The 26,878-nt window shown below is 45.9% G+C and overlaps 1 protein-coding gene across 2 annotated transcripts in view; it reads right to left on the minus strand.

Annotated features, from left to right (window-relative positions):
- Positions 1-162: 162 nt before the first annotated feature.
- Positions 163-26,878, minus strand: part of SPG7 (SPG7 matrix AAA peptidase subunit, paraplegin) — a 41,553-nt gene continuing 14,837 nt past the window's right edge. For both annotated transcript variants that reach the window (XM_075765602.1, XM_075765601.1), the window contains 14 exons: positions 24,761-25,011; positions 23,567-23,706; positions 20,766-20,868; positions 19,107-19,232; positions 18,587-18,749; positions 17,658-17,831; positions 11,646-11,770; positions 10,352-10,454; positions 9,210-9,320; positions 5,879-5,994; positions 4,659-4,815; positions 3,972-4,135; positions 2,801-2,878; positions 163-1,143 (listed from right to left, as the gene is read on the minus strand). In XM_075765602.1, coding sequence (XP_075621717.1) covers positions 934-1,143; positions 2,801-2,878; positions 3,972-4,135; positions 4,659-4,815; positions 5,879-5,994; positions 9,210-9,320; positions 10,352-10,454; positions 11,646-11,770; positions 17,658-17,831; positions 18,587-18,749; positions 19,107-19,232; positions 20,766-20,868; positions 23,567-23,706; positions 24,761-24,979 — 1,989 coding nt within the window. In that variant the 5' untranslated portion in view covers positions 24,980-25,011 and the 3' untranslated portion in view covers positions 163-933. The remainder of the gene's footprint in view (positions 1,144-2,800; positions 2,879-3,971; positions 4,136-4,658; positions 4,816-5,878; positions 5,995-9,209; positions 9,321-10,351; positions 10,455-11,645; positions 11,771-17,657; positions 17,832-18,586; positions 18,750-19,106; positions 19,233-20,765; positions 20,869-23,566; positions 23,707-24,760; positions 25,012-26,878) is intronic.

Raw genomic sequence — 26,878 nt, forward strand, 5'->3', positions numbered from 1 at the left:
CGTCAGCAGAAGGAGAGGCTCTCTGCTCCAGCCTGGCTGGGTGAACAGGAGCCAGTGACAGAAGCTGCCAGGCTGGGCTGGGCTCTTCCAGCTCACAGACAATCCTTATGGGAGTAACTCAAGACAATTATCTTTCCTAAAGGATTAACCCAGACAGAGCACGCCAGGCACCAACGATCATTTTAATGGTTTCCCTGATGAATGACAATCAACCATGTCATCGTGGCTTGTTTTGCAAGAGCCACGAGGATGGAGCCAGAGTACTGCCAGCTTTTCACTGAGGCTTCCCATGGAACACACCTGCTTTTCTCAAGTCCCCGAGAGCACCCCTCCAGCTCCGAGCCAGCAGTGCCGCCAAACAGCCTTCCAACGCATAACTGAGAACCGCTCTCCGCAACGCTAGTTTCCAACATCACACATTTTATTCTAGGGAAGCCTGTTTTTCAGTTTCTATTTCATGCTCAGCAGCAGAGATGATCAAAGGTTATGGTGGAGTCACAAAAGAACTGTGGCAGCTCAGCCTTGCAGGGGTTTCACTGCACTGACCATTCTCTGGCACTGAAGGGGACAGCCCCGCACTCCTGCGGTGTCACACAGCATAGCGAGAGGTGGCTTACAAGGACTCCACAGGATCTGTCACCCTTAAGAACATGTACGCTGCTCCTGTGTACAAGAAATCTTTCCTGCAGATCAGACTTACCCAGCTCCTAATCACTACTACCCTGCTGAGAATCAATTTCAAAATCCTAAGGAGTTCTCCTTCCTGCAGGGAAAAGCTCATTAAAAGAGTCATCGTAGCCATCCCTTGATTTTGGGGTAATGGCAGCACAGAGATTCCCTGCTCAGTATCTTTGATTCTGGAGCTGAAAAGGGAAAGGATCTGTGTCCAAAAGAAGGCCCTAGAGTTGTCCTGTTCTGCATCAGGAGCGGGCTTCAGACTGGTCTCAGGCGTGGTTCTTCCTCCTCCTCATGGTTTGGTGGCTGCTGGGGCATTTCTTCATCTCTTGTGTCTTGCTTGTCTCTCTCTGCTTGAAGCCAGCTCTGAGGAGCTATCATTTTCTTTGGCCCGTAGGGTGGAGGCCCAATCAAAGCTTCAATGTCATCATAATTTATCACTTCTTTCTCCAGGAGGGCATTAGACAGCTAGAAAGAGTAAATAAGGCATAATGAGGCACAGGGGTTTGAAAACAGCCTCTCTGAACTGATCTGAACTCTCCCTGCCAGCTCAGCATATGGACGCAGCACGTGGTTGCAGCCCAGGAGGAGCAGACCCTGCCTCACCGCACCTCAGACGGGGTGACCCAAAGCCCGCTGCAGCCAGCGCAAAGTTCTCCAGGCTGCCGGCACCTTTCACAAGAGTGTTTTTGGCCAGGAATACATAGTATGACTGGAGGGAATAAAGCAAGCTCTAGGGAACGATTTGTTGAGTCCGAACTCCAGGAACAATTAGAGAAGTGCCCTTCCTGCCACTGTACCTGTGGTCCTGCCTAAGCTGCCAGAGTAGCAGCAAACGAGACCAGAGCCAGACCCGCACCCCTCCCCTGTACACACAGGGGTAACAATGAGCCGCCTGTTCCTGCAGGCGTGGGCTGAAGGTCACCAGAACTGCCTCTCCAGCAAAGCTGAATTCTCCGGCCCCTCTGCCAGCAGAAGGACCACACTGGAGCAGTGGGTGGCTGTCAAACATTGAACAGCTCAATCCTGCTGACAAGATGCAACGCACTGGCCTGGCAACCAAAACATTTACTCTGTAGATACTTTGGCTTAACTTAAAAGTTCTTCTGTGATGAGCCTCTAGCAAACATCTGACTGCTGTTAAATGAAAGGATCAGAACAGAGGAGGCCTGCAGAGAGGAGACCCCTAACAACACCCCTGCCTTCAGAGCACTCCCAGGGCGCTGTCCCGGGGACAGGGCTGTGATACGGCCAACAGCAGGGTGTCCGAGCAAGCAAGCTCTGGCTACCTTACTGTGCAGTTACGTAGCAGAAGGGGTTTTTGTTGTTGTTTAAAAAAAAAAAAAGATTTAAGGAAAAGGATTGTGTTATTTGCAAAACATGCAACACTAAGTTGACTCCTGGTCATTTTGGATGTTATGGACCAAACTTCTGAAGCAAAGAGCAAGCAGATGCACAGGGTGCTGCAACCCAAGCATGGCTCAGCCCAGAGCGATGGGGACACAGAGGGGAGGAGGCAAAGCTCTACTCTGCAACAAGGACTCCTTGGTATGTCAGGTACCAAGGAGCTGGCAGGTGAAAACTGTCTGGAGTCACCAGAAAGCATGAACCAGCACCAGTCAGCCAAGGTGATGGGTCCCTTATTCTTTCATCAAAGGCAGAAACTGTCCACCCGATTCCTGTACATCTACAGGACCTGGAAGGATGAGCTGCTCCTGCCTCTGCAGGCTTCACAGAAACAGTCACTGTCTGCTTTCCAGGAAACTGCGCTGCCAAGAGGCTAGCAGAGAAATACAGGTGAGGGAAACAAGTTCTAGCTTTGATCACTTCCACAGAGCACTCCTACTCCTCTACCCTGCAAATACCAGCTGGTGTCAGGAGGCAGACTACTCACTGCTGGTAAAGATACACATTCTTCCCCGTGCCTGCTCCTAATCTGGGGGATATGCAGTAAAGAGTCACTTGTTCACAACACGAGCCCCAGCACTCCCACTGCAAGACTTTCTAGGACCACAGAAACACTGCAATGACCGAGCTACACAGCACAGAAAGCAGCAAGGCAAAACACACCTGTTAAAAAAACCCAAACCAAACCAAAAAACACCCCCCCCCAACTCCAACTTACTGTTTGCAGCTTGTCCCGGTTCTCCAATAGGAGTTTTTCTGTCCGCCTGTAAGCCTGAGCCACCAGGACTTTTGCTTCCTAGAAGACAGTAAGAAGAAGAGAGATTTGGAGCGCAGGTGGCAACAAACACAACACGTGGATAAACAAGGAGAGCACTGAGGGATGGAATCTGCAAACCGAGCCAGGCAGAAAGTGGTTCCCATCAACAGAAAATTCAGAGAAATCATTTGGAAGAAAAAAGCTAAATGAGTATTCATGACAAGAAACAGTCAACTCCTGCACTAGCACAACTCTTCAGTAGAGTCCCAGCTGATGGGAAATGCAGTCTAATTAAGGAGGCTGTCTAACAGCAAGAGATGCAGCTCAGCACAAATCCCAGGGAAGCACAACCACAGTGCTTCAGAACCAGAGTTTTTTTTGTTTCCAGCTATTTGACTTTAACTAAAGCAATGTGGTTTTGTTTTTTTTTTTTCCCCCATAATGTAGCCAAATTTCCTGTCAAAACAGGCTAACATTTTTCAGCCAGTCTGAACTATCATTTTGGTTAGATAGCCTCTCTGATCTAGGAAGTGGAGACATTTAAATTGTGCAACTGTTGCTTTAAGACACAGGGTTCTTGCAATCGAAGCATTGCATAGCCATGCTTAGATACACATGGGACTCCTGAGGGCCTGGAGAGACTTCATGCAACAGAATCTTTCCCTCACGGGTATCTGTCTGCAGTTCCACAACCACACTCCTATTCTACCAAAATTATTCCTTCTTCTCCCGCAAAGCATTTCTCCCTCTCTCCAAACGTCACATTTGCACCTCCTGTCTCCCTGAAGCTCGCTAGGGTCTTGTCCACACTGGAACCAGGACAGTGGCTTTCACAGTTTTATGCATTGCAGCGTATTTCACAGCCGCTCGCTGCAGCTTCAGGCAGCACAGCGCTATCAGCCTGAACTCAGAGCTATACGTGATTTTGCCTGTTCTTAATGCCTCACTGCACAGTCCTTACACACTGTAATAGGTTAAGTGCTCAGCTGTTGGAATTTACTACTTAACAGATAACAGAAAAATGCAAATTGTTTGGGACAAGTTACATGCATTTTTTCACTGAACTGCAGGAAGGAAAGAACAAACAGGAATGCAAGAACAACCAGGAATTCGTAACCAAGGGCAGCCTTACATGGTCCATCATTTGCTGAAGTCCCTGGCTGAAAGGGCGCCGACCAATTCCAGCTGCACTCTCCAGATCCGGGAAAGAGAGCTGCCCAATGCTGGGCACCATCCCGTACTGCTTCACCATGGAGTAGGCTATCTTGGTCACCTTCTTCAGGTCATCCTGTGCTCCTGGACAGGAGAGAGACAGATGCAATGATTACCAGCTCTGAGCTGAGTGCAAGCGCAGCACATCCTGAACAAACATGCATTCCGCTAGTTGACAGACCAGAGGACCCACAGGAGCTCGTGGAGGTGAGCACTCCACCTGCTGATGGACCTCTCTATACATATGGCAAGACCCATGCACGACAGCGAGTGCAGCTACCCGTAGCTAGCTCACGCAGAGCGCTTACCTGCCACTGCCCGCTGTTATCCTGTTTGGCTATCACTATAAACATGGCACAGAAAGCTCTAGGCCCTCTCACTCGGTAATTGCATCTGTGGCCTTAGGCTTTGGGATAAGTTGAAGACAATGTGGTGACAACCAGGAATGAGACACCCCAAGATCAGAACATGCAACTGGACGTTTCTCCTTCCCAGGGTAAAAAAACCTCTGTCTGTTGCTCAGATCACCCTTGGGCAGAGCAAGTGCAGAAGCTCAGGCTCTCTTAGCCCATCCTCCGTCTGCCTGTGCTGGCGTCTGGCTCCTCACCTGTAGTGACTTTGTTAAAGGTGATGGCCTCGGACACTCTCCCCCCCAGCGCCATACACATCCTCTCCAGCAGCTGCTCCTTGGTGAAGAGGTACTGCTCTCTTGGAAGGATCTGAGCGAATCCCAGAGCTGCGTTTGTTCGAGGGGCTATGGAAACCTGCAACACAGAGCAGCTCCTTCAGTTCAGAGAACAAAAGGGCTCCCAACTACAGCAGAGGGAGAACAGGAAGAGGCCAGCATTCCCAGTGGAATTTGTTGAAAGCTATGGGGGAGGCTGACCTACAGAGGCACAGCCAAGGATTGCAGCACATCACCATTCCTGTACTGAAGGCTCTGCCTTCACAGCTGCAGACATACACTTTCTGCTCAAGAAATGAAAAGAAAATGGTCCCTAACAGCAAGACAGTGAAATCCTGAAATTTAGGGGTTGCTTTGGAGGGTATAAGCCAAACAGAATTCACTTTACTGTGTTCCAGAATCACTGAGACTACCTGGAAAAGGATAGGATGTCTTCAGAAAAATAAAGAGCCATTTCCCCCACCCACTAAATGAGAATAATTAACAACAGTGCAGCTTATACAATAGGTCATTCAGAGTGAATTTGCTGCTGGTGGCGAGCCAAGGAGCTGTCGCCCTTGTCATTTCCACTCCCCACCTCCCTCCAGCATCAAGGCTTTTTGAGGAGGAGATGTGCATGGAGGGAACACAGCCTGGGGTGCCAAGGGGAGGCTTTTCCCTACAGAGAAGGGCTTCAGGCAGACAAACTCCCAAGCGTGCCGATCTGAGAAACACATCTCTTCCCATCAGTATCAACAGTAGCTTCACTGGCTGCAACATGCTGGCAAGCTACAGCAGAGAAAGAGATCATACACGCACACATGCGCACAGGGAGCAGCACTTTGTGCCCAGAGGAGGTCCATGAACTGAGCAGTAGCAGGAGACTCCGTTGCTCCAAACAGCTTTACAGTCAGGTTTTAACTGCAAGGCTTCTCCTACAGCTGGTTCATCAGCTTTGCACCATCACTATCATCAACAGGTCCTAATACTGGATTTCCTCCACAGTGTATTTGCTATTTATTTTGCTGCAGTATTCACAGCTCCAAGCTCAAGGAGGCCAGGCAGGATTCAACACAAGTCCTATGGAACAGACAATGCATCTTGAAAGGACTCTTCCCACCTGGTGACACGCTGCATTACCCGACAGCTGGTAGCAGAGTTACCTTCATCACAGCCTCGGTGTGCTCCAGCAGCCAGCCAACCAAGGCATGACCCGATTCATGAAACGCCACAACCTTCCTCTCTTCTGGTGACAAGATCTTACTTCTTTTGGCAGTGCCTAGAGGAACACAGACAAGGATTCGATAAGACAGCTGGCAATAGGTGTAACCAGCAGGGCATAATCTTGTACAGTTAAGTGCACAAGCTAGCACAGTCTGTGGCTGAACAGCCAGCAAGCTTCATATCACACTCTGCCTCGGGAGATGCAGTAAAGCCACGTTCAATTACACGCTGTGGGAGAGGTGTGCTCTGTCCCTGCAGTGGAAAGCAAATCAATGCTTGTATTGCTTGAAAACACTGGCAGAAACTTCCCCCCCGCCCCTTTACAATAGACTTAATCATTAGGCAAATAATTTAACATTTGATTAGATCACAGCTCTAGAACGCAGAGCTCTGTTCTGTTCCCAGTTCTGCCAAAGGCATGTTACACTACATCTCTGCCCAGGGACAGATCTGCAACAAGTCAATCTACCTTTTGGAAAAAAACAAACCTAACAAAAACCAAACCAGAGACTAGCTAGAGTATCATACTAATTTTGCTGCATGGTCTTTCAGTCCCTTATGCAGAACATGAGAGAAGCAAGATGTTGCTTTATATATAAGAGAGGTCCCAGTTGAGATTCTTGTGCATTAGGAGTGTTCAAATCAGCAAAAGACCAAGAGTATATTAAAAAAAAAAATCTTTCTCCAGACCCTGGAAATGTCTCTGATTACACATAGCATGCTCCATCTGAGCTTACTCCCAGGCTCCTGAGAACTAGCAAATTAAGCTATAACTCACACTTAATACTTCCTCCAAAAAGGTGATTTTTGAAAATGTCTATTTTCCAACCCAGTAGTCCGCAACGCAGAAAAAGTCCAATTAGGATTTTAAAAAAAAGCTGAATGAAAGTAAAACTTCTAGCACGTAGAAAATACGTTAACTACAGAATACACTGCTTATCAAGTGCTCGTCATAGCTCCGTGTGTTGAATGCAGAGAGGTACCAGTACTTTAAAGCCGATGTCTCCGCACAGTGCCAGGAGCAGTAGGGGGTAGAGCAGGCAGAGTCAAGAGCAGCATTATACCAAGCTTGCTTGATGTCTTGGAAAACAACATACTATTAACATTAATTTTTAAACAAAGTCAAGAGCTTTAATAAAACAAGGAAACAGCAAAATTAGTGTGGCAGATCTTGTAAAATTACTGCTTAGGGACCCTGGAAACCACTGTGCCCCGCAAGGCACGATGGTGATGGAATAGCAGATTAATTGCAATAGCCTTGATTTTCATCAGTCAGTCCCTTACCCTGCCTTCAGCAGGGTGTGCGCATGTGCCTGTATGGCTCTTTCCATAGACAGAATGTGTATATATATACTCGCTATATATATATACACACACACTTAAAAATTTTTGGAAGCATTCCTCTGTCAGCCCACCAAGGAGGGAGTGCCTGTACTCTTCACAATAGCACACAGCGTGCCCACAAAGATTATTTCTTTTCCTACATAATCTCTAGGCAGGAAAGTTCTCTGAAGGCCTGTACTTATCACATTTATGAGACAAACCACCCAGGAAACAACTCTGGTGCAGCTTTGCTGGCCTTACACAGCGTACACAAACCCCGCCAAGAAAACAGGCTCCACTACATCTTCTAAAGACAACCCTAAAAGCCTCTGTGCACTCAGCAGGTTTCCTCCCTCACTCCCAGGAGACCTGACTTACTGACTGCTTTCTGTTCCCAAACTAAAAACACAATGGGGACTACCACAGAGAGAAGTTCTTACTCCTCCCTTACAGCAACACAAAGCTTTAAGGCTGACAGGGCCTCTGGACTTGCAAAGTTCTCTTTTGATTCCACACCACTCTTATTAAAACCAGAAGCTTATAATGGAAAGCATAGTAATGCCTTCTTTCTTTCAAGAAAAGCTTTCATAGCAACTGAAATGCCCTCTGGATTGTGAAACCCAGAAGTGTTCCTATTACATGGCAAGGGTACGTTTAATATATGGGCCTGGAGGGTTGTTTGGGGTCTTTCAGGCTTAGTCTACAAAAAATAGTCAGGTCCTGCTAATACGAAAGAATCCGATTAAGCAACAAAAAGACTTTATGGCCTCCTACACACCACAGAGCCTTAGTGAAGCAAGTCAGCAGTGAAACTGCTGAAGCCCATGCCCTGCAACACCCCACCACATTAATCCCAGATATTCCTTCTGCTACGCATCCCCCGTGGCCTTACTTGCTTTTTGCCTCATCTTCCAAGTCTGGGGAACTAAGGCAAGGGTGGAATGCAGAAAGAACGACCAGCCAAGTGAATCCCTACAAGTTTGGTGCTTTCTCTCCTGTGGATGGGAAAGTAAAGCACATCTTTGCTCCAGCTGATGAAGACTTCTGCGCTACAGCTAGAGTCGACTCGCTGTCCACTCCTGGGAGCTCCTTCCTGAGTACAGTCTGGGCTTTGTGCGAGTGTGGCCACAGTTACCCAAATCACTCCGAGGGTTTTGTTTTTGAGAGGCAGGTGGAACTGTCGGGAATTTCCTCAAAATTCTTCTCTTAAATAAGGAATTGTTTAGGCATTTTCTGATGAAGCAAACACTCAAGACAAATTCCAGGATCAGGAAATAACTGACCCAGTACAAACATCCTGTTCCACATGCTCTAAGAAAAGCACAGCATGCCACTCTGCTTGCCCAGGCTCAGCCCCGGTAACGACACTGCAGCCTGGAAGCAGTTAAGTGTCTGATTATGAAAACCACGGCTTGGCTACAGGGCAGTTCAGACCGAAACCCACCAGATTCAAATCCCTCAGGTGAAGTCAAGAGTTCTGGGAACTCTCTTCCCCCTCCCTATATTATGCTGCTACAGGGTAATCTCCAGAGGTTCCTCTGCTGGCAATTGCACAAGTGACAGGGAAAGGCTGAGAGGATGTTCTCAGAGGGAGAACAGTACTCTACTGTCTTTCAGTTTATTCTGCCAATTCAAAGCCTGGGCTTTGAGGCCAAAAAGAAAAATCCCTAATTTCTTGCTGTTGAGGATGCGCAGCCTATTTGTTATTCATGTTTATGTAGCAGGTGTCCAGAGCAGCAAGAAAATCCCAGAGATACTTCCACCTTTTTTTTTTTTTTTTTTAAAAAACCCCAACTTTGTAAACTAAAGGCAGCCATATAGATTTGAATTCCCCTCTTTGCTGTTTTGCTACTGGCCATCTTCCCTGAGCTATTGGTTCTTGAGCCTTCTCTCAAGAAGTGTGGTACAGATTAGTAAGACAACAACAGAAACAGCTGGCTCACTTACCTGCAATGACTCTTTCCACAGCATACTCAAAGTTGAAAGTATCAATGGATTTGTGACCTTCTCTAGCAGCATGAAGAGCAGCTTCATTACAGATATTCGCTATGTCAGCTCCTGTAGACCAGAGTTTACAGGAATTACTTTGGATTTGCTATCTGAGAGATATTTCAGGGGACAGAAGAGGCAAGAACAAATCTGGAGAAGGACTTGAGGAAGTCAAATAGCCTGTGCTTTTTTGTTCCTTGGGAACAGGGAGCAAACCTAGTCCATGGTGTTTATGTTGGACTTGAACAATGCGACTGCCTTGGCAATGAACGCTGTGTTGCCACACAGAGGACAGAGTTCAGCAATCAATTAACAGGCTAAAACCAAGGCTGGCCCTCAGCGACAGGGGAGTGGCGTGGGCAGTCTGCGTTGGCACGGGCTGCCGCACTGTTCATACAGCAACCGCACAACCTCTGTGCGGAAGAGAAAGAACATCTGTTCTGAGTTTGTGTGTGTGTGTGGGTGATGGTGGCGGGGGGCTGCTGAAAGAAGTCACGAAGAGGCAGTGTGCTGGGGCCTGTTAGAGGGGAAACCCAGAAAGGATATTCCAGGAACTCCACATAAACAGGAACTCTGGAGCCCCTTGCTCAGCACAGTTTCAAACTCCTAGGGACCTACCCTGGAAACAGGCTCCATGCAGGAGCCAGGCAGAGTTGTCCAATTTCTACTGTAACCAGCAAAGTAATTGCTGTTCATTCCTCCCATCGCTTTCCTGGTAACGTATATCAACTTAAGAGTCTTTCCCCTGAAGTGCAACATCTCATCCTCAACAGCTTGGACAGGAGCATGAGCAGTGGTTCCTCCCCTTAGGAATTCAGAACTCAGGCATTAAAAAAAAAAAGGGTATTTTCCCTACCCCCACACCCTGCTGGTCCCAGAAGTTTCAGAAGATTGAAAATAGCCATGAACAATTGCTCATCACAGCTCTATTCACCAGAGAGCTGTTTAGGTGCCCACTATTTCCAGAGAGATTGAGAAGGCTCAAAGAAAAAAGCCTTTTAGACCAAAATACCCCGTTAAAACTAAATAACCAAGCAGCTCCAGGTTGAACTGCAGAACTAGCAGGCAGAGCAGCCCCACAAGGACACAGGATATCATACCGCTGAAGCCCGGAGTCAGTTCAGCAAGATGCTGCGAGTAGAAGCTGGCATCCTGGATCAGTTTGAGACCCTTCAGGTGCTGCTCAAAGATCTCTCTTCTCTCCTGTGAAGAGCACAGAACACCTGAGCCCAGCAAGCCTTCACAGTGCAGCAGTGTCAGTGCACGGCAAGGAGGAGAAAGCACATCCTTGGCAGTGGGGACAGGGACGTTGCCACCAGAGGGCAGGGCTGTCCTTACAGGAGCCCTAGTGAACACCCAGCTCTCAAATTCAGAACAGATGTGTGGAGGCTTACCATGAGTCATGGCTTTCTCACTCATGGCCACTCTCCCCTCCTCACTTTCACTCTGATCTGTCTTAACTTTTCTCTTACCACAAAAGCACTCACAGGAAGGAGCTCTGACTGCCTCTACCTGCTCCCTCAGATGCCGCCAACAAAAACCCCATCTACTAGCTGCTTAGCCCGCGACCATCTCCCAGATGAAGGTGGGGTTGAGATGATGGCCAGCAAGTAGCCAAGGAGCAACTCCTTCAGCTGCTCCAGGAGATCCCAATTAAAACAAGGGGCTCAGCTGCCAGGGTTTTTCCCTTTCCCCCTTCAGGGCAGCTGCACAGTTCATGCTTCCAGTACCAGATTCTATCAGGCATTTAAGGTATTTTAACTGAAAACTCTAAGGACAACAGTAAAGCACAGATGGGAGAAGAAGAGCCTGTGCTGGCAGAGCAAACAGATCTTTGCTGCAGCTGAGCCTATTCCCAAAACTCTGCTAGAAACATCAACACAGCAGACATGGAAGACTCCTAGTAAATGGATTTAAAAAGCATTCAGAAGGAGAAAGTCACTTAACTGGCTGCCTGAAGGAAAATGAGGAGCCTTACAAGGCTAGTGAGGACAATAAACCTACAGAACAAATGGTGCTCAAGGCACATGACAATTTAAGCTCTCACACAAGCCAACTTGCCAATTAGGTTGTTCCCAATTTCCTGGAGAGAAGACACAAACATAGTTCTGCATCTGCATGGCAAAGAGAGCCTCACAGAAGAATTCATGGCCAAAGCTCATACCAGAGCAGAGACACTTAAAAGCAGCGAGCTACTTCTTTCTCTGAAATGACAATTGCATTAACATGTCAAATCCTTGATTCTGAGCACTTAAGTAAGAATAAGGTAAACAGAAGCTTACCATCTCTATCTTCTCCAAGCTCAGCCTTTGCCAGGCCAGTGAATCACCAGCAAGGACAGGGACACCTTAGCCATTAGCATTAGGAAGGGACAGGGCAGTAGGCGTAACATACCTGGAGTGTTGGAAGATCGATAAAGATGTGCCTGTCGAGCCTCCCAGGTCTCATCAAGGCGTTATCCAAGACGTCAGCACGGTTGGTGGAAGCCAGCACTATGACATGATCCGTGGTTCCCATTCCTGTAGAAAAACAAGCAAAAACAAAGGTGAAGGTTTCCACCATCACAGGTACTGCACTGCAAGCAGACAAAGGGGCAGGATGCAGAGAATGTCTTACACAGCTTTATCACAAAGCTGGGGGTGTTTACAGCACCCTTTGGGGCAGCTGAGGCTGAGAAGTGTCCTCTTCAGCTGGGAGCACAAGGCAGGAAAGAACCTCCCAAGTCACCCAGGCCAACCTCTGTGTCATCATGAATACTCTGAAATTCCCTTTTCATTTACATAATAAGCCTTGGCTTACAACTTTTTTTTTTTTTTTTTTTTAAACTCTTCCTTTTGCCACATTTGGAAATTGCTCCAACTAGAAACCAGAACAGAATCTCTCTATTCTGATGAGTTCGGAGATGCCTTCTCACCCCCGGGCTCAAGTCAATTCCTTCTCCTTTAGCGCCAGGTTGTACAAACAACATTTGCCAGCTGAAATAGCCTTTCCCTCCCAAATATTTCTGTGCAAAGCCCTTTCAGCTTTCATTTATGTTTAGCTTTCAGCCACAGAGAGGCCACCAGGATCACCAGAAGAAGGGACAGGCTCTCTTCTGACCAGCTCAGGTTAATGCAGAAAGGGAGGACGTAGCCTTGCCACCCAGTGAGGGGCATGTTACAGCACGACTTGATCTTTGTCTTCTTACTCATCTTTTACCACCCAGAAGGCACCCAGGCATACTGCAGACCAGCGCAAAGACCAACCCTGCAGAACTTACACTACAGACACAAAACACGTGTCTGCCCAAACACCCAACACCAAACAGCTTTGCATGCACTAGCTCAAGCCACAGTCAGAGAAGGTTTTGTCTCCAGGTCTTTAAGATGAAGGGACATCAGGATTTACAGGCTTTGTGAGAGCAGCCTGCAGTATGGAGGCATCAAAGGCAGACAGAGCTTCCTGGGGAAGCCAGAGCACTAGCAGCTGGAGGAGGGCAGAAAGGGGCAGGCGGTTGTGCTCCTTGGGTGGGGAGCTAGAGATCATGTTGAATCACCGAACCACATGGCTTATTTATTACATTCCACCAGGTGCCCGCAGGCCCCTGGGTATGAGTCACCTGCTTACAGCAGATTCAACAGCCCTGGCGTACAGCAACCTTCCCAGGGAAAGGACGCGTTAGGCCCACGTGCTTCCTTTGCTGCCAAGTCACACGCTGCAGAGAGGCAGCTTTATGCACGTAAGCTGGGCGAGTTTCAGCTCTCTCCGGCTCCACCAGAAGAGCTGCCAAATGTGTCAGCGTACAAGAGCTCAGCAGAGAGATTAAGGTTACAGGTAAGTCAGAGGACTGGCTCCATCAGCTTGTGCTATAGCAAACCGCAGTTCCTCCTGCCTGCAGGATGCTGTCTAAATAAGCTCCTGGAGAGGATGAAGCCGACCGTTCTTCAGGCATATATCACACTGCACTTTGGAGTGTGATAAATAGGCAGTGAGACTGGCAGGCACTTGGGGGATAGCAAACTTCATTCACATGGCAGGATTAGATGGTACAGTATATTATCTGCTTTGCAGCTGGGAAAACTCTCTTAAAATAGGTCTGACTATTAGAACAAATATAAAAAAACCCAACCCAAACAAAACCACTGAGAGCGTCCTCCTCACATCAGCTTCTGCCCCACTTGTCTCAAGCCCGGTGTGAAGCGCCGCTCCAAGAAATCTACAACTGCAGCCTCCGATTCCTATTACTGTTCCCAATGCAGCATCACCTGGTGTGTCACAGGCTTTGGCTTCCAGAGGCAAAGATCAGCCAAAGGAACAGTCTGCGAAAACAACACCTCAGTCACATCAACAAACAAAAAACAGCTCTGAAAATTTAGCCTGAAGAGAGCCTTCATATCTACAATGTTTACAAACAAAGCCACTTCAAAAGGGAAAGGGAAAAAATGGTCCACTTGAACTGGCAAGTGCTGCGCTCCCCACTGAAGCTGAGCACATTACTTTGATGGGTGTCTCATCTGCATTATTACACTGTGTAATCCTCCAGGCATTTGTTCAAAAGCCTTTTGGACATCATCTGTGAGCAACATCATTGAAACGGGGCCACCTTTGAGAGGGAAGCCTCAGGGTCAGAAACTTGGACACAGCACAGATTGGGAGAGAGGTCTTGCCTGAGGACATCAGGTGAAGAGCTGCTACCAAAGGATGTCCTGCAGGACGTCTTGCATTTTCATTCACAAGACACAGATCAGCCCAGGACTGTAAAGCTCCTCTCAAACGCATTCAGAACACAGGATATATTTGGGTCACATTCCTCTTCCGCTTGTTTGCGGTTTGTGAGGGAAGATTTACTATTCAAACCAGGCACCTGTTTTGACAAAGCCTGGAGTACATGTGTCACTCTGGTTTTAAAAACAGCTTTTGTACATACAGGCTCCCTCCAGTCCCTCCCCTTCTCCCACCAGACTCCCGCTGCTTCCAGAACACAAAGCAAGCTGTCAGAGCGAAGGAAACCAAGGTCGCTCGCAGGAAGAGCACTACAATTACTCTAAAACCTGCATACCAGAATTACCAAGTATCAAATTGCACATTCATCCCATACAACTTCGCATAATGGCTTTTTTCCTGGTGTCCTCATCCTTCCTCCAGCCTGCAGAGCGGGTTCCATACAGCTCTGACCCTCCTTTTCTTCCTCTACCTTACCTCTGAGTAATCTCATTTGAACACACAAATTCGACTATCACTGCTAAGCTGATGACTCACTGATCTACTTTTGCACGAATTCCCCCCCCCCTCAAATTAATAGCTAACTCTGTTCTATGGTGTTGCCTTGCAGAACTTCAACCATCAATTTAAGCCAAAGACAGCTAAAACAGAGCTCTCAACCTTCCATTTCAAGGCTTCCTCATTACAAACACACCCCACTCCTCCGCCTGTGCTTGAGTAGAACCGTTAATCTCCTAAAAAAAAAAAAACCCTTATTCACCAGCATCCTAAAAACTATTTTGCCACAATGCACATAGCACTTCAGTGTTCGTTTGGGTAACAAGTTTAGTTAGATAACATTTCAGTAACATGTGCCAAGATCCCTGCTTATGAGTACAAGCCAACAATAAGTTCACGTTTCTTGTACTAGCCTGACAGTCCTTGCCAGCTGTCTCCCATTCGACATTGTAAACTCCTTGGGCTATTTTTTCAGTATGTGTTTGATAAAGCACTTAGCCAAATGAAGGACTTAGTACATGATCTGTATGAGACATGAATAAATAACGAGACAATTTAAATTTAAAAATAACCTAGGCAGCACACAGCAAACAAGGGATTCTTAAACTAGATATTGAGGATAATGTTTACTTTGTAAACCCACTTTCCAATAGAGTTGTACACTAATTTCTGAATTGAGACTCACCAAGAAAACACCCTAGAAAGCACACCGAATTTCTACAGACTGGAGGAAATCAGTCATTTTCATTTTTGCTAGAGAGATGGGGATTGTACAGACTATGTATTCCTGAAGAGACAGATGGGTCTCCATTTCATTCAGTGTTAGCCTGTTGCTAGCTCACCCTACAACCGTCAGGAGGAAAAACAACCCAACCACGGCAGGATTGCTGTTGTGTGTTACTACCAGCCCTTTCTGTCGACACCTACTATACTGGTACACCTGTAAAAAGTTATATTCACCCCAGGAATATTTACATGCTTAGCCAAGCTGCCCAAGTTAGTGCACGTGCAAAGTCCCAGGGAGCTGCACGCACATATTTAAGGTGATTTCTGGTACATACGTAGCATTGTGTGTTTCAAGGGTGTTCCTCTAATAACCAGGTTTCTGTCTGGTTGTTTAGGACCTTAAAGCTCTTTCCTCTCCTTCAAACACTTCACAGCACCTGTGCTGAAGCAGAGAGAGGTCTGCAGAGTCTCTATACAGCAGGACCCCTCTGCTGTCTGTACCATGCTGTGCTCCCATTTACAATTTCTCCTCCTTCTGCAGCAAGGGCAGAGATCCAGAATTATAGATCATCTTGCATATGAAGGAACGTCTACCCTTTGCTGAAAGCAGTTTTACAAGTCCCAGCTTCTCTCCTTGAAAAGGGAGTGCTGTCTCCAGAGCAATCTCCAGAAGGCAGTCTTGCTGCAGAACTGCAAGATGTGCTCTACTTCAGCAGGGCTGCATCCCTGTTTTACTGCAAACATTCAGTAAAAAAACCAGGCAGTTTTAACCCGTTTAACAAGGTCTGGAGAAAGGGGGATGCTTTTACTGCAGGACAGCTTTTGATTTGTCATATTATGAGTGTGATGAGACAATAAGTGTCACAGTTGCAGTCCAGTGAAGAGGCGGCTCTGTCCCACAAAACAGCAGACCAACACAAACACTCCCCGATGGGCAGGTAGTTAGTTATTCCTTACCCTGCTCTGCAATTATAAGATTTAGCAACAGAAACACTGCAAGTTGGGTCAGCGCTGCAGGCTCTGACAGAGTTATGACTAAGAATAGATCATTCTTTTTGACACTTGTGTGAAAGTGCCTGAGAAAAGGGCCGATTCCAGATGCGGTACAGTCAGAATCCATCCAGAAGTGTGGCATCAAACCAGGACTTGTTTGCAAAGCTTATCTCTCTCAGTTTAGATGGGGATCCTGTAGACAGGCAGACAACGTGAGAATACATCAAAGGATGGGAGAGTTACATTGCTTATGTCCCTCTGGGACAATCAAACTTTAAACCTTAACAGGCTTTAAGCCACCTGTCTTAGATGGAATACAGTAAGTATCCGGCAACATTTAATGGCCAGCTGCACCTAAATATTACCCTCTACAGACAGCAGTGCCCTTCCTGCCAATTCATTTTCTTTTGCTTCCCCAGTAGTGCAAATAATTCTTCTCCACCTGCCAAGGGGAAAACAGTCCCAAACTGAACCCCTTCCCACAGTAAGAGCTTCTGGTGTTGCTGCCCTCTGCCAGCCATGATCTCTAATGCACATTTTCTGTTCATTTTATTAGCAGGTGGATGCTTGTGTGGCTGTTGTGCAAATTCACTCGGGATGTGACGCTACACTCTTCTGACTCAGAGTCTTCAGTACAGTCACAAAACCACTTGGCTCCAGGTTTTTAAAATTTACTAGATTTAGCCCCAAACCCTTAAAAGCCTATATAAATGTCTAGATTTCAAGAGGGTTAGCTCCACAACTTAGTCACAGCACATACTCAGAGATCTGTCCTAAGCCCAATCACTTCCTTAGGTAACATCAGCTCTGGAGTAGTCCTGCCTAAGTCTCCAGGAACAGGTGAGGAGAGATATGCTACAGTGCCTTCAGAAACAGGGACTAATGATGCGGTACATGGGCTCAGAGGGGCGCTTGAGGAGATTCCTAAAGGTTCTGCAGGAAAGTTGGGTCAGGGTGAAGCAAGTACTGGGCACACAACTTCCACAAACCCTATGCCGAACAGCAGTTGCTGCTTTTCCTCTGTACTCAGCACAGCAGCTGGTGAAGGGGAAAAAGAACAGAGAAAGGATCGACTTCAAGTGAGAGATATGACGACCCTTGAAACCAGAGCAAAGCCAGCCCAGGCCATGCTGGTGTCCACACAGGGGAAAAAAACCAAAAACATCCTGACATTCAGGGCTGCAGCCCCTTCACTAAGCAGCAGTCCAAAACACAGTTATCACTAGTCATACAGACGGTCTTTTAGCAAGGACAGGACCAAGCTGTAGTTCTCGGCTTAGTCCTGAACAGGCTGCGAAGTGCTAGCTAGCCTCATGCCAGGGAAGGGGGGAATGAAATTTGTTTCAGTGCAATGGTAATTACTTCAAGCAAGAAGAGAATGCTAAAGAGACATGGCAAGTTCAAGGAGGAAAAACATGTAGAGGCCAACAGCTTGGACCTCTACAGCAATAAGGGCCCAGCTGTTGACAGGCAGAGAGAAATACTGACCGTCCATTTCCACCAGCAGCTGGTTTAAGGTCTGCTCCTCCTCAGCATTGGCAAAACCAGATATATTGGTTGAGCGCTTCTTGCCCACAGCATCAATTTCATCAATGTACACGATGCAGGGTGCACGAGCCTGGGCTTCTCTGAAGAGGCTCCGAACACGGGCAGCTCCAAGACCTACAGGGGAAGGGAAGAAGACATAAGCCTCACAGCTAAAACTGTTAGTACAGTGGAGAATAGAATTCTTAGCCCCTAACAAGACACCTGACACCAGGTAAATCCTCAGTGTACGGTAGTCCCCCCCCCAACACTCCTGGCACAAAAAAATAGCCACATAACTCATATGTTTAACAGCCCTTAGGCACTGCTCCTCCTGGAGCGTGCTGGCCTCTCACTGAGCTTCTACACCTGCTGCAAGAGGGGCTCTGGTCCCAGCTCCTAACATGAACTCCTCTTCCTTCCACAGGTCAGAAGCTGAAATATTCAGCATGTTCTTGCACACTGGCCCTTGTCGGGTCTCAAGAGATCTAGGAGGAAGGAGGAAAAGGAGGAAGATGGAAATCTTGAGGCACAAAGAGGCCATACTTTCTCCATCAGCAGGGAGCAGCAGAAAATCCACCAGCATCATCATATAAGGAAGGAAGGAAGTCTCAGCTTTAATAATAGGTACAGGGAAGTCAGAGATAATGCTTTCAGGTGAAGAACCATGGCCGCACACTGGCAGAAAGAAATTCAGAGGGCATGCTTTTTAGCTCCTACATAATTAAGTACTCTCTACCACTGGAAATCTTTTATATTTTTGTTAAAAACATCCAACTCATCATCCTCATGCAAACACAGGCTAAAACTCGGTCCTTTGCAAGAGGCCCAGCCAGCACCCTCCAACTCCACAGACCAAGTGACCTCCACACCCTTCCTCCTGAGGAGCTTACCTCCTATCACCTCCACAAACTCAGAGCCTGCCATGGCCAAGAACGGCACTTGTGCTTCTGTAGCCACGGCCTTCGCCAGCAACGTCTTTCCACAGCCTGGTGGTCCGAGTAACAAGGCACCCTTGGGCACTTTAGCCCCAAGCTGAAGGTAGCGATCAGGACTCTGCAAGATCAACACAGCTCTGTCAGATTCTCAGCTCACGTGAAGCACCTGCACAAGAATACGGCCTCCCAGAGCTTCCTGCACAAGAATACGGCCTCCCAGAGCTTCCTGATACTGTTTTCAGCCTGAGCAACTCTGGGCTGCTACTGGGAGCAGCTACATCTGCATTCCTGTTAAGGAATTGGAAATATAGGGATTGAGTCATGCTGATCACGGCATAAAAAGCTGTCAGCTTATTTAAATGGAGGCTGCTCAGTGTCATGAAGGATGAAGAGAAAAATACACCTTCCTCCCCAGGTCAGCCATCTATCCCAGAAGACAGATAACAAGCACTTATTTTGTTCCACTTTTACATACCTTTAAATAGTCCACAAATTCTTTGACTTCCATTTTTGCCTCGTGCATTCCCGCTACATCCTTGAAGCCAATTCCTTTTCCAGACTTCCCATCCACAATGGTGAAACGAGCCATTTTCAACTGGTTCTGTGGAAGGTAACACAAATACTGAAGACACGCTCTGACTTTGGACAAGGCAATCAATAGTCTGGAAAGGCTCTTTGCTATACTTTGGGAGACAGCACAGGTAGAAGCTGCCCCTAACACACACCACTAAAATGCCCACCAACACATTGGTGTTTTACTAATTTTTGCTTTGGAAACATTTCACAGCCCAATTGTTGACTCAAACTTTATTTATCCACACCTTGTTGGGAAGAGACAGAATAAACCTGCACTAATAGTCCCAACACAATCCAGCTCAAACTCCACGTACACCAGGCAGGGATACTTATTAAAAACATGCAGAATACCCCAAACCTTATTTGGGATCTTCTCCTCAATTTCTAAATGTTCTGATCCTTAGTACACATAGGACAGGTATACTTTTGAGGAATATGTATTGATGGTAAATAATTGCCAGTGGTAAATAATTACCGATACTGTCTTGTAAATGCATATGAACAGACACTTTGCACCATTGTCCGATGCTGCTGCTGGTTTCTACTGCAACACAACCCAGGACAGAACAAAAACTATAGGTTCTCAAATTTAACAGACACCACATTTCAGTCTCCTGGTGTGTGTTAAGCCACAGTGACAGTCAAAACAAGAATTTAGTTAAATGCCCTACTTGTAACTGCTCATTATGTTCTACTGAAAACAGCTACTTGGAATTTTTTTTTTCCTTTGAAGAGAGTTTATAGCTTCTCAGGCCTCAAGCATCAGCTGATCCAAAGGAAGAGTTAAACACGCAGGGCCTAGCTGTCCCCACTTACGCAAGGACAGAATCTAGTCTTCAATGCCCTCATTACTCAACACTTCTTTAAAATATTCTTCTCCTCTGAGCAGCTGCATCCCTTTGTGTAAAGAGAATCCCAGAGCAAGAAGAGAACTACAGAGGATGCTATGTGGCAAATCTAACAAGGGACTGAATTCACTGTATTTTCATCCCCAAATCCCTGCGGTCAATGGCAGTGCACCCCGGGCTGATTTCTACAGAGTTTCATCAGCTGATCCAGGCAAGGGTGGAAGAGGGGAGGAGGAGATTTGACTGATGTTGCAAGCAAGGCATGTGGCATGAGCGGAACAGGCCAACACATAATGAAATCCAGAATCTGAACATATTGTATAAATTGAGAACTCATTTTGCAGAAAGCAGCAATTCCTACTTCTGGCTGTATGGGAGGCACATTGGCAGGACCCAGTGAAAAACACCATCTGCAGCTGCAACTCATTAGCAGGCTTTGAAAATAGCAGAGCAAACTGGACTGCGAATTCACTGAGCTCAGCCCTTCCTGCCATTGGGGAAAGAAAGGGCCTCAGCTAAGGCCAGATACTATACGAGTTAGTCAGATGATCAGGACAGGAAAAGCAGCAAGATGTGTCATGACTGGAGAGTCCTTGGCACCGGTTAATTCTCATTCTGCACTGACTTCGCTGGAGAAAGGGGAGATTAGGCCAGCAGAAGACAAGACTACCCAGAGGCTGCAAAACACCACCAAGATCCAGGATACTCACAAAGGCGTTGAATCCTCCTACCCGGCTTGCAACCCTAATAAGGCGGAAGATACTCCACAACATGGACACAGCCACAAGCGTCACTATCAGGGAAATGATGTCACTAAAAGGACAAAAGCAAGACGGGTACAAATTGAAGTGTCCAGCCACAACTTGGTAAATAATGCTCAATGTCACTATTTTCAGTATTATAAAGGTACTGACATTTAGGCTACAAGTGCAGCAATGGGCAGACATAACCAAGAAAATGGAACCTTTACAGGTTTCTTAATACATATCTATAAAAAACAAAAAAACAAACCCCCCAACAATTAGATAACCTAAAAAGTTAAACAGAGGACACTGGCAAATACTGCTTACAGCTGTGGAAGAAATTCAACCTCATCATCCCCTCCAGAGACATTTCTACTTATAAAACAAATAGGATCTTCAGGCAGCCAAATCATACCCAGAACAGAAACTGGCAGGGCTGGCAGCCCATCCAGAGGGAGCTCACTCTAGAAGACCTGCGTCAGGCAACACCAGAGAGATTCCAAAATCCCTAATCCTGGCAGAAATCCCGGTGTGGGTCTCCCGTTAAGTGGCTTCTTTACCTATTCTGGTTGGCCCTCCCTGGTCAAGTCTCTCAGAAGTCCTTCATGACAGAAGAACTGCTACAGCAACCAAAATCATCAATTTTCTGGATCCTTTGCAATACCAATTGCATTAGGAGGGAGACGTGGAACAGAGATGGCACTGCAGGTCTAATACAGTTACAGACAAACATGCTGAGGACAAATATCCTGTGAGCTCTAAACAAAAGATGCTTTCAACAGCAGGAAAAAGGACCATATTTCAGATGACAGGTTAGGATTTGTGGGACCCTGTTCTGTTTCACATGCCTGTGAAATCATCTGCTCTCGACACACTTCTATGTCTTATCTTTAAGCTAGGAATGTGCGTTCCATCTCTCCCAGAGGGATGATTTACTGAAGCAAGGGGACCAGCATGTGCTCTATACCCAGTTGCATTTGTTTCTTCTTGGTGAGAGATCCTAGGCAACACTGGAAACTGAAAGTCACCTTCAGTTTGTCAACTATGCAAACAGGACTAATTCTGAAACGCATCAACTGCCCACATCTCAGAGTAAACTGAATCCAAGCTGCAAGTAAATGCTCTGCACCTCACAGGTTCAAACTCCAAACTGAGACTCTGAATTCTCCAGACATTCATCAAGTCTCCTGAGAGACTTCAGACCCTATAATATCTCTTTAAAAAAAAAAAATATAGTCTCTTTTCAGGACAGGGGAAGCAGCTTGTGTTGGTGGCTGACTAACTCTTCAGTCTACTTTTCCTGTTATACACAAGTTTGAAAAAATTGGCAAGTTCTGAATTTCAACTAAAGGTCTCATACTGCATGATAAATTAAAAAAAGTTTATCATTATATAAACCATGTATTAAAAGTGTGCAAATCTTGTTCATAGGACAAGTAACTAGACAAAATCCAGTCCAGGCACCCATGACATCTGTTTCCCATTTTGGCAAGGTGTCTGGGAAGAAGAATTACACACACTGACAATCCCCACCTACAGTGGGAAAACCACTGTGCTCCAAACCCTACGAGCTACTAAAACCAGAAGGCATGCTGTGCAGGGTGCACAAGTGAGTGACTGGGCCATCTTGGCAGACAAATGCAGCAGCACGATGCTATCTGTTCTCAGGAATCAGGATTTCTTTATCTAGCAGACAGGACTTCTGCACTATATCTCTGTGTTAATAATTTAGAATAAGCAATTAGTCGAGAGCTCGCCAAACACTGGAGTCTCTACCCACACCTACGGAAAGCATCTTTCTACACCAGTGTAATGGTCACTGGTGATGGAGATGGACTTGTTCAATACTTGTTCAACAGCCCACTGAGCGAGCTCCACAGGTCTGTTTTGTACTCTGGACCCCATAAATCCTGTTTTCAAAAACAAGCTGCTGGTCTTAACAGAAGGGCAAATAAGCCACGTCAGCAGCAAATGCCCACAAATCATCATGTGAAAACACATAATAAAGCCGAGCCAGTGCTCTATACTCTTTTGACAGATCTTCCCTCTTCTTGCTCATTATAGCTCATTTCAGACTTAAAAGCTTTGATTTATTTTTTTTTTAAGCAAAGGATCTTGGTTCCAGGTAACAGAAAAGGGCTGCAAGTTTAACAGAAGTACTTCTCATTGTGATTTTGTATGCTAGCATCAAAGCTGCTCTGCTCGGTATGTGGCTCACAGCTGGAGCAAGCACCAGCGCAGGCTGTCCTCAGAGCTACAGCTGCTGGAGAAACAGGCCAAAACTAGGTGTTTATTTTTACAGGCTGAACCACCACTGCAGGCCTTCCTCGCAGCATTTTAATGGGGGAAGGCTCACGGCACCACTAGCATTCTCCACAGACCAGAGTGTAACATCACTTGTTGAGTCAGGATTCCTATCACACTCCACACCTCAATAATTGATTGTAAGGACAAAAAGTGCTCTGCTGTGCAAGGATGCACGGCAACCAACACAGACCTTCCTCAGACTTGCTGTCACTGACCCAAACCACTTCGGTCTGCTGCATGCTGCAGTTCCAGACGCTTTCATGGGACCCTCACTTTTGAAACATTAAGGTACATCTAGAGCATGCCTGTTCCTGAAAGACAGGGTAAGCACTCCAAAACTGAGACCGCTTTTTTGTTCTATATTTATATAACAACATCTAGTTGAAAGTGACTTTCCTCTCTAAGTGAGGGATGTCATCACCAATAAAAGATCAACAGTAAGCACAAAATTTGTATCATACTTTCCATAAAAGCCAGGATGTTTGTAGGAAACGGGGATTCTCTCTCTCTCATCAATATTCAGCTCGTCCTCCGCAGCTCTCAGCTTCTCTTCAAATTTGTCAATGTTTGCCACCCGCATTGTGTACAACAGCGTAACGTTCTGGGGAAGTGCAATCAAAAGCAGCGTTTAAGTATTGTAGTATAAGGATACAGCAACGAGCAGAAGCAGCGCACAAGTCAGGTAAGTTAGCCTTATGTTACGTCCTTTGATACTGCAGCCATGAACTCAGGAGCAGGTAACTGACACCGGGGCTCCAAACAAACTTCAGAACACCTCTAGACTTTTCAGCACCTTATGAAAGCGTGCAAGTCAAGAACTAAGTCACAGCTCTCTAGAAACAAGGAGATGCAACAACTTTGGAAGCCAGATGAAGGATGGAGTTAGTGTTTTGAACCCAGTTATACCAATACCTGGGACTCAAACAAAATTTTGTCCTATGTATGGAACACTACATCATTGGGAGGGAGGTGTCAGTCTTGTGCTCCACTCAGATGTCTTGGATCTTGTTTCTGTATCTTAGAAATTAATTTCAACCAGCAGTTTGCAAATGGATCATAAGTCACTGAACAAAGTGGGATGTATCCAAGAACAGTATTTTAATCTCTCAAGCTAGTTTGTAATAATTCTTAGTGGCAACTCCTGGAAGTAAGTATGTAACCTAACTTTGCTTTGTTTCCATTTTGGAAGATTCAGGAAGGAAGTCTGATGGAGTTTGACAGAAGACCTGAAACTAAAATCCAAATGGGAGAAAATTTTTGAAACAAGATCTAGTAATAAGAGCATACAACCTTCTAGACACCTTTTCACATATTGGACTGAGACAGTAAGGAAAAACTATTGAATTTTTCCTAGCTTTTTAGATAAATTTAAGATTTTCTTCCAGGCCATTATTAATTATTTTTACAATTTAAAATAAAAGGCTTTGTTTCCAGGTTGATATGAGTAACAGAAGTCCTCTGAACTTATGAGGAAAAACTGACAGAGAGCAAATTTACCAGCTAGAGTTTTACCCAACATATATTAATTAATTCAACTCTTTTGAGCATTATAATCTAAGATTATTCAATCCAATTGTAGAAAGCCACTAATTAATTCAACTCTTTTGAACATTATAATCTAAGATTATTCAATCCAATTGTAGAAAGCCACTCACAACTTGTCCATGTGGAGTTCCTCCTGGGTGCAGATAAATTTCCACAATATCACTCTCTGGCACCACTTCGATTCTCTGGACCTCCCCCTTCGCCAGCATCTCATTCACAAAGTAGTTCCAGGAAATGTTGGTCCCTTCTCTGTTCTCGCTGACAGTGAATCGAAACATCAGCACTATGAAGGTTATGATGAGGAGTGCCCGTAAACGTTCAAGATGCATCTGATTTTCCCTTTTCCTGCGTTTCTCATCCTCTGCAGAAAAAAGGATATCAGAGAAGAAAGATATGAGTACGTAATTGCAGAGCTTTCTGACCTAAAGAAGGGACAATTAAATGACAGAGATTAACACAACAGTACATTTTGGGGTTTGGTTTTATTTTTTATCGCATGTTTGGTTTCTCCTGAAGGACTAGGTTCAGGAGTAGTACCTAACTCGCACTGCACAGCCAATTTCCTGGCTGGCTCACAAAGGAGGTTGCGTGACTTGCCCAAGGTTACACAAGTGAGTCAGTTTTTTTGATTGCATGACATTCCCAGACCTTTCTGGCTTCTGGACTGTCAGACCATGGGGCCTCAGCTGTTCCATGGAACTGCACCTCGTCAAAAGCCTGGTTATGAAAGCCCAAGCACTCAGATGTAAGCTTCACATTTGCCTGGAAGGAGGCAAATTTTGCATCTTGTTAGCCAGCAAAAAATCTGCTTGCATCATATTGCTGTGGCTGTATTCAGCTGTTCCCCAGCACCCCCAAAAGCCATGCAGTGAGGCACTGCATACACAGAGGAGATGATGAAGGGTTACCTCTTTTGCTGCAATTGTTGCTTCAGCAAGAGGAGGAATCGAAGCATCAGCGAGCCAAAGCAAGCCCCTCACTTCCAGAAGTTATTGATTGTGTACAAAAGACAGACAGACAGCAATCTCAGACATATTTTGAAGAGCTCTGAGCATTTCCTGTTTTAAAGCAGCCTCTAATCCTGGTCCAGGAGACTTCAAATGGTTACAGTCCGCTAAATCCATTACAATTCCACCAAATGTCGTTCTATTCTAAAATGGGAGACACTCTCACTTGCCTGGCCCAATGCATATAGGCCAAATAACACCATGGGACCCTTGTAGCTAAACATCAAACTCCAGAATGACTATAGCCTACTTCTATAGAACATGCTTCCACACTGCCTAGTCCTCAGGCTGTGGCGAACACATCCACCAGAAAATACTAGGAGTGAGTAAAACCAGTCACAGCATCACTGGTAAACCACACAGCACAGTATTATAAGAGAGAACTGGTTCCTGGCAAGCCCCTGATCTGCTAGTACCCTGTAGCACTAGACCAACTGTGTTTCTACTACCTAAGAAAACACCTGCATTTGCAGTAAATCTGAAATAGCACAGGCGACATGATATGCAGCTTACCTAGGCACATAAATACACTACAAATCAATCTCATTGTCTTAAAATTGCACAATTTTCTCCCATGCTATACAACTAACCTCACGTTTAAAAAGGTTTGATAACTTGTCCACATTACGGATCTGTATCAAAGAGGGATTCCCATGCTGGATGTGCTGTCCTCCACCTTTACTGTACTAGTGACATACTGAAGCGATGACATGAGAAAAAGGGATGGTTTACTTCAAGTATTTGCCAAATCTTTTTTTCAGACTCTCAACATTTTTTGCACTGCACAGGGAAATTTAAAACTCTGTGGTCTGCAAAGGACTGCCACGGCATAGTTCAATGTCATCTGCTAGCTCGTGTTTGATTTGTTAAGATGACAACAAATATCTCCTCCTCTTTCCAGTCATATGCAGGTGTTCTCGATATATAATTTAGCACTTGTTCTTGATATACAATTTAACATCAACAGCAACATGGCATACATAAATACTAGTCTACACCGAGAAATGAATTAATTCTGCACCACTGGACTGCTAGTGCATCTGCCTGCTGCAGCCCAGATTCAATTTATTTGCAAATTCATAACAAATGTTCTGACACTAGCATTTATCACTAGCCACCAATTAGACCCTACACACACTGCAACAAAACCAAGGGACAAACATATGACCCAGTCAGATGCTAAAAAAAGTACTCTGTCCTTCAGATACGCAGCATCATTTT

This window comes from Balearica regulorum, chromosome 13 (assembly GCF_011004875.1).
Source record: "Balearica regulorum gibbericeps isolate bBalReg1 chromosome 13, bBalReg1.pri, whole genome shotgun sequence".
Lineage (NCBI taxonomy): Eukaryota > Metazoa > Chordata > Aves > Gruiformes > Gruidae > Balearica > Balearica regulorum.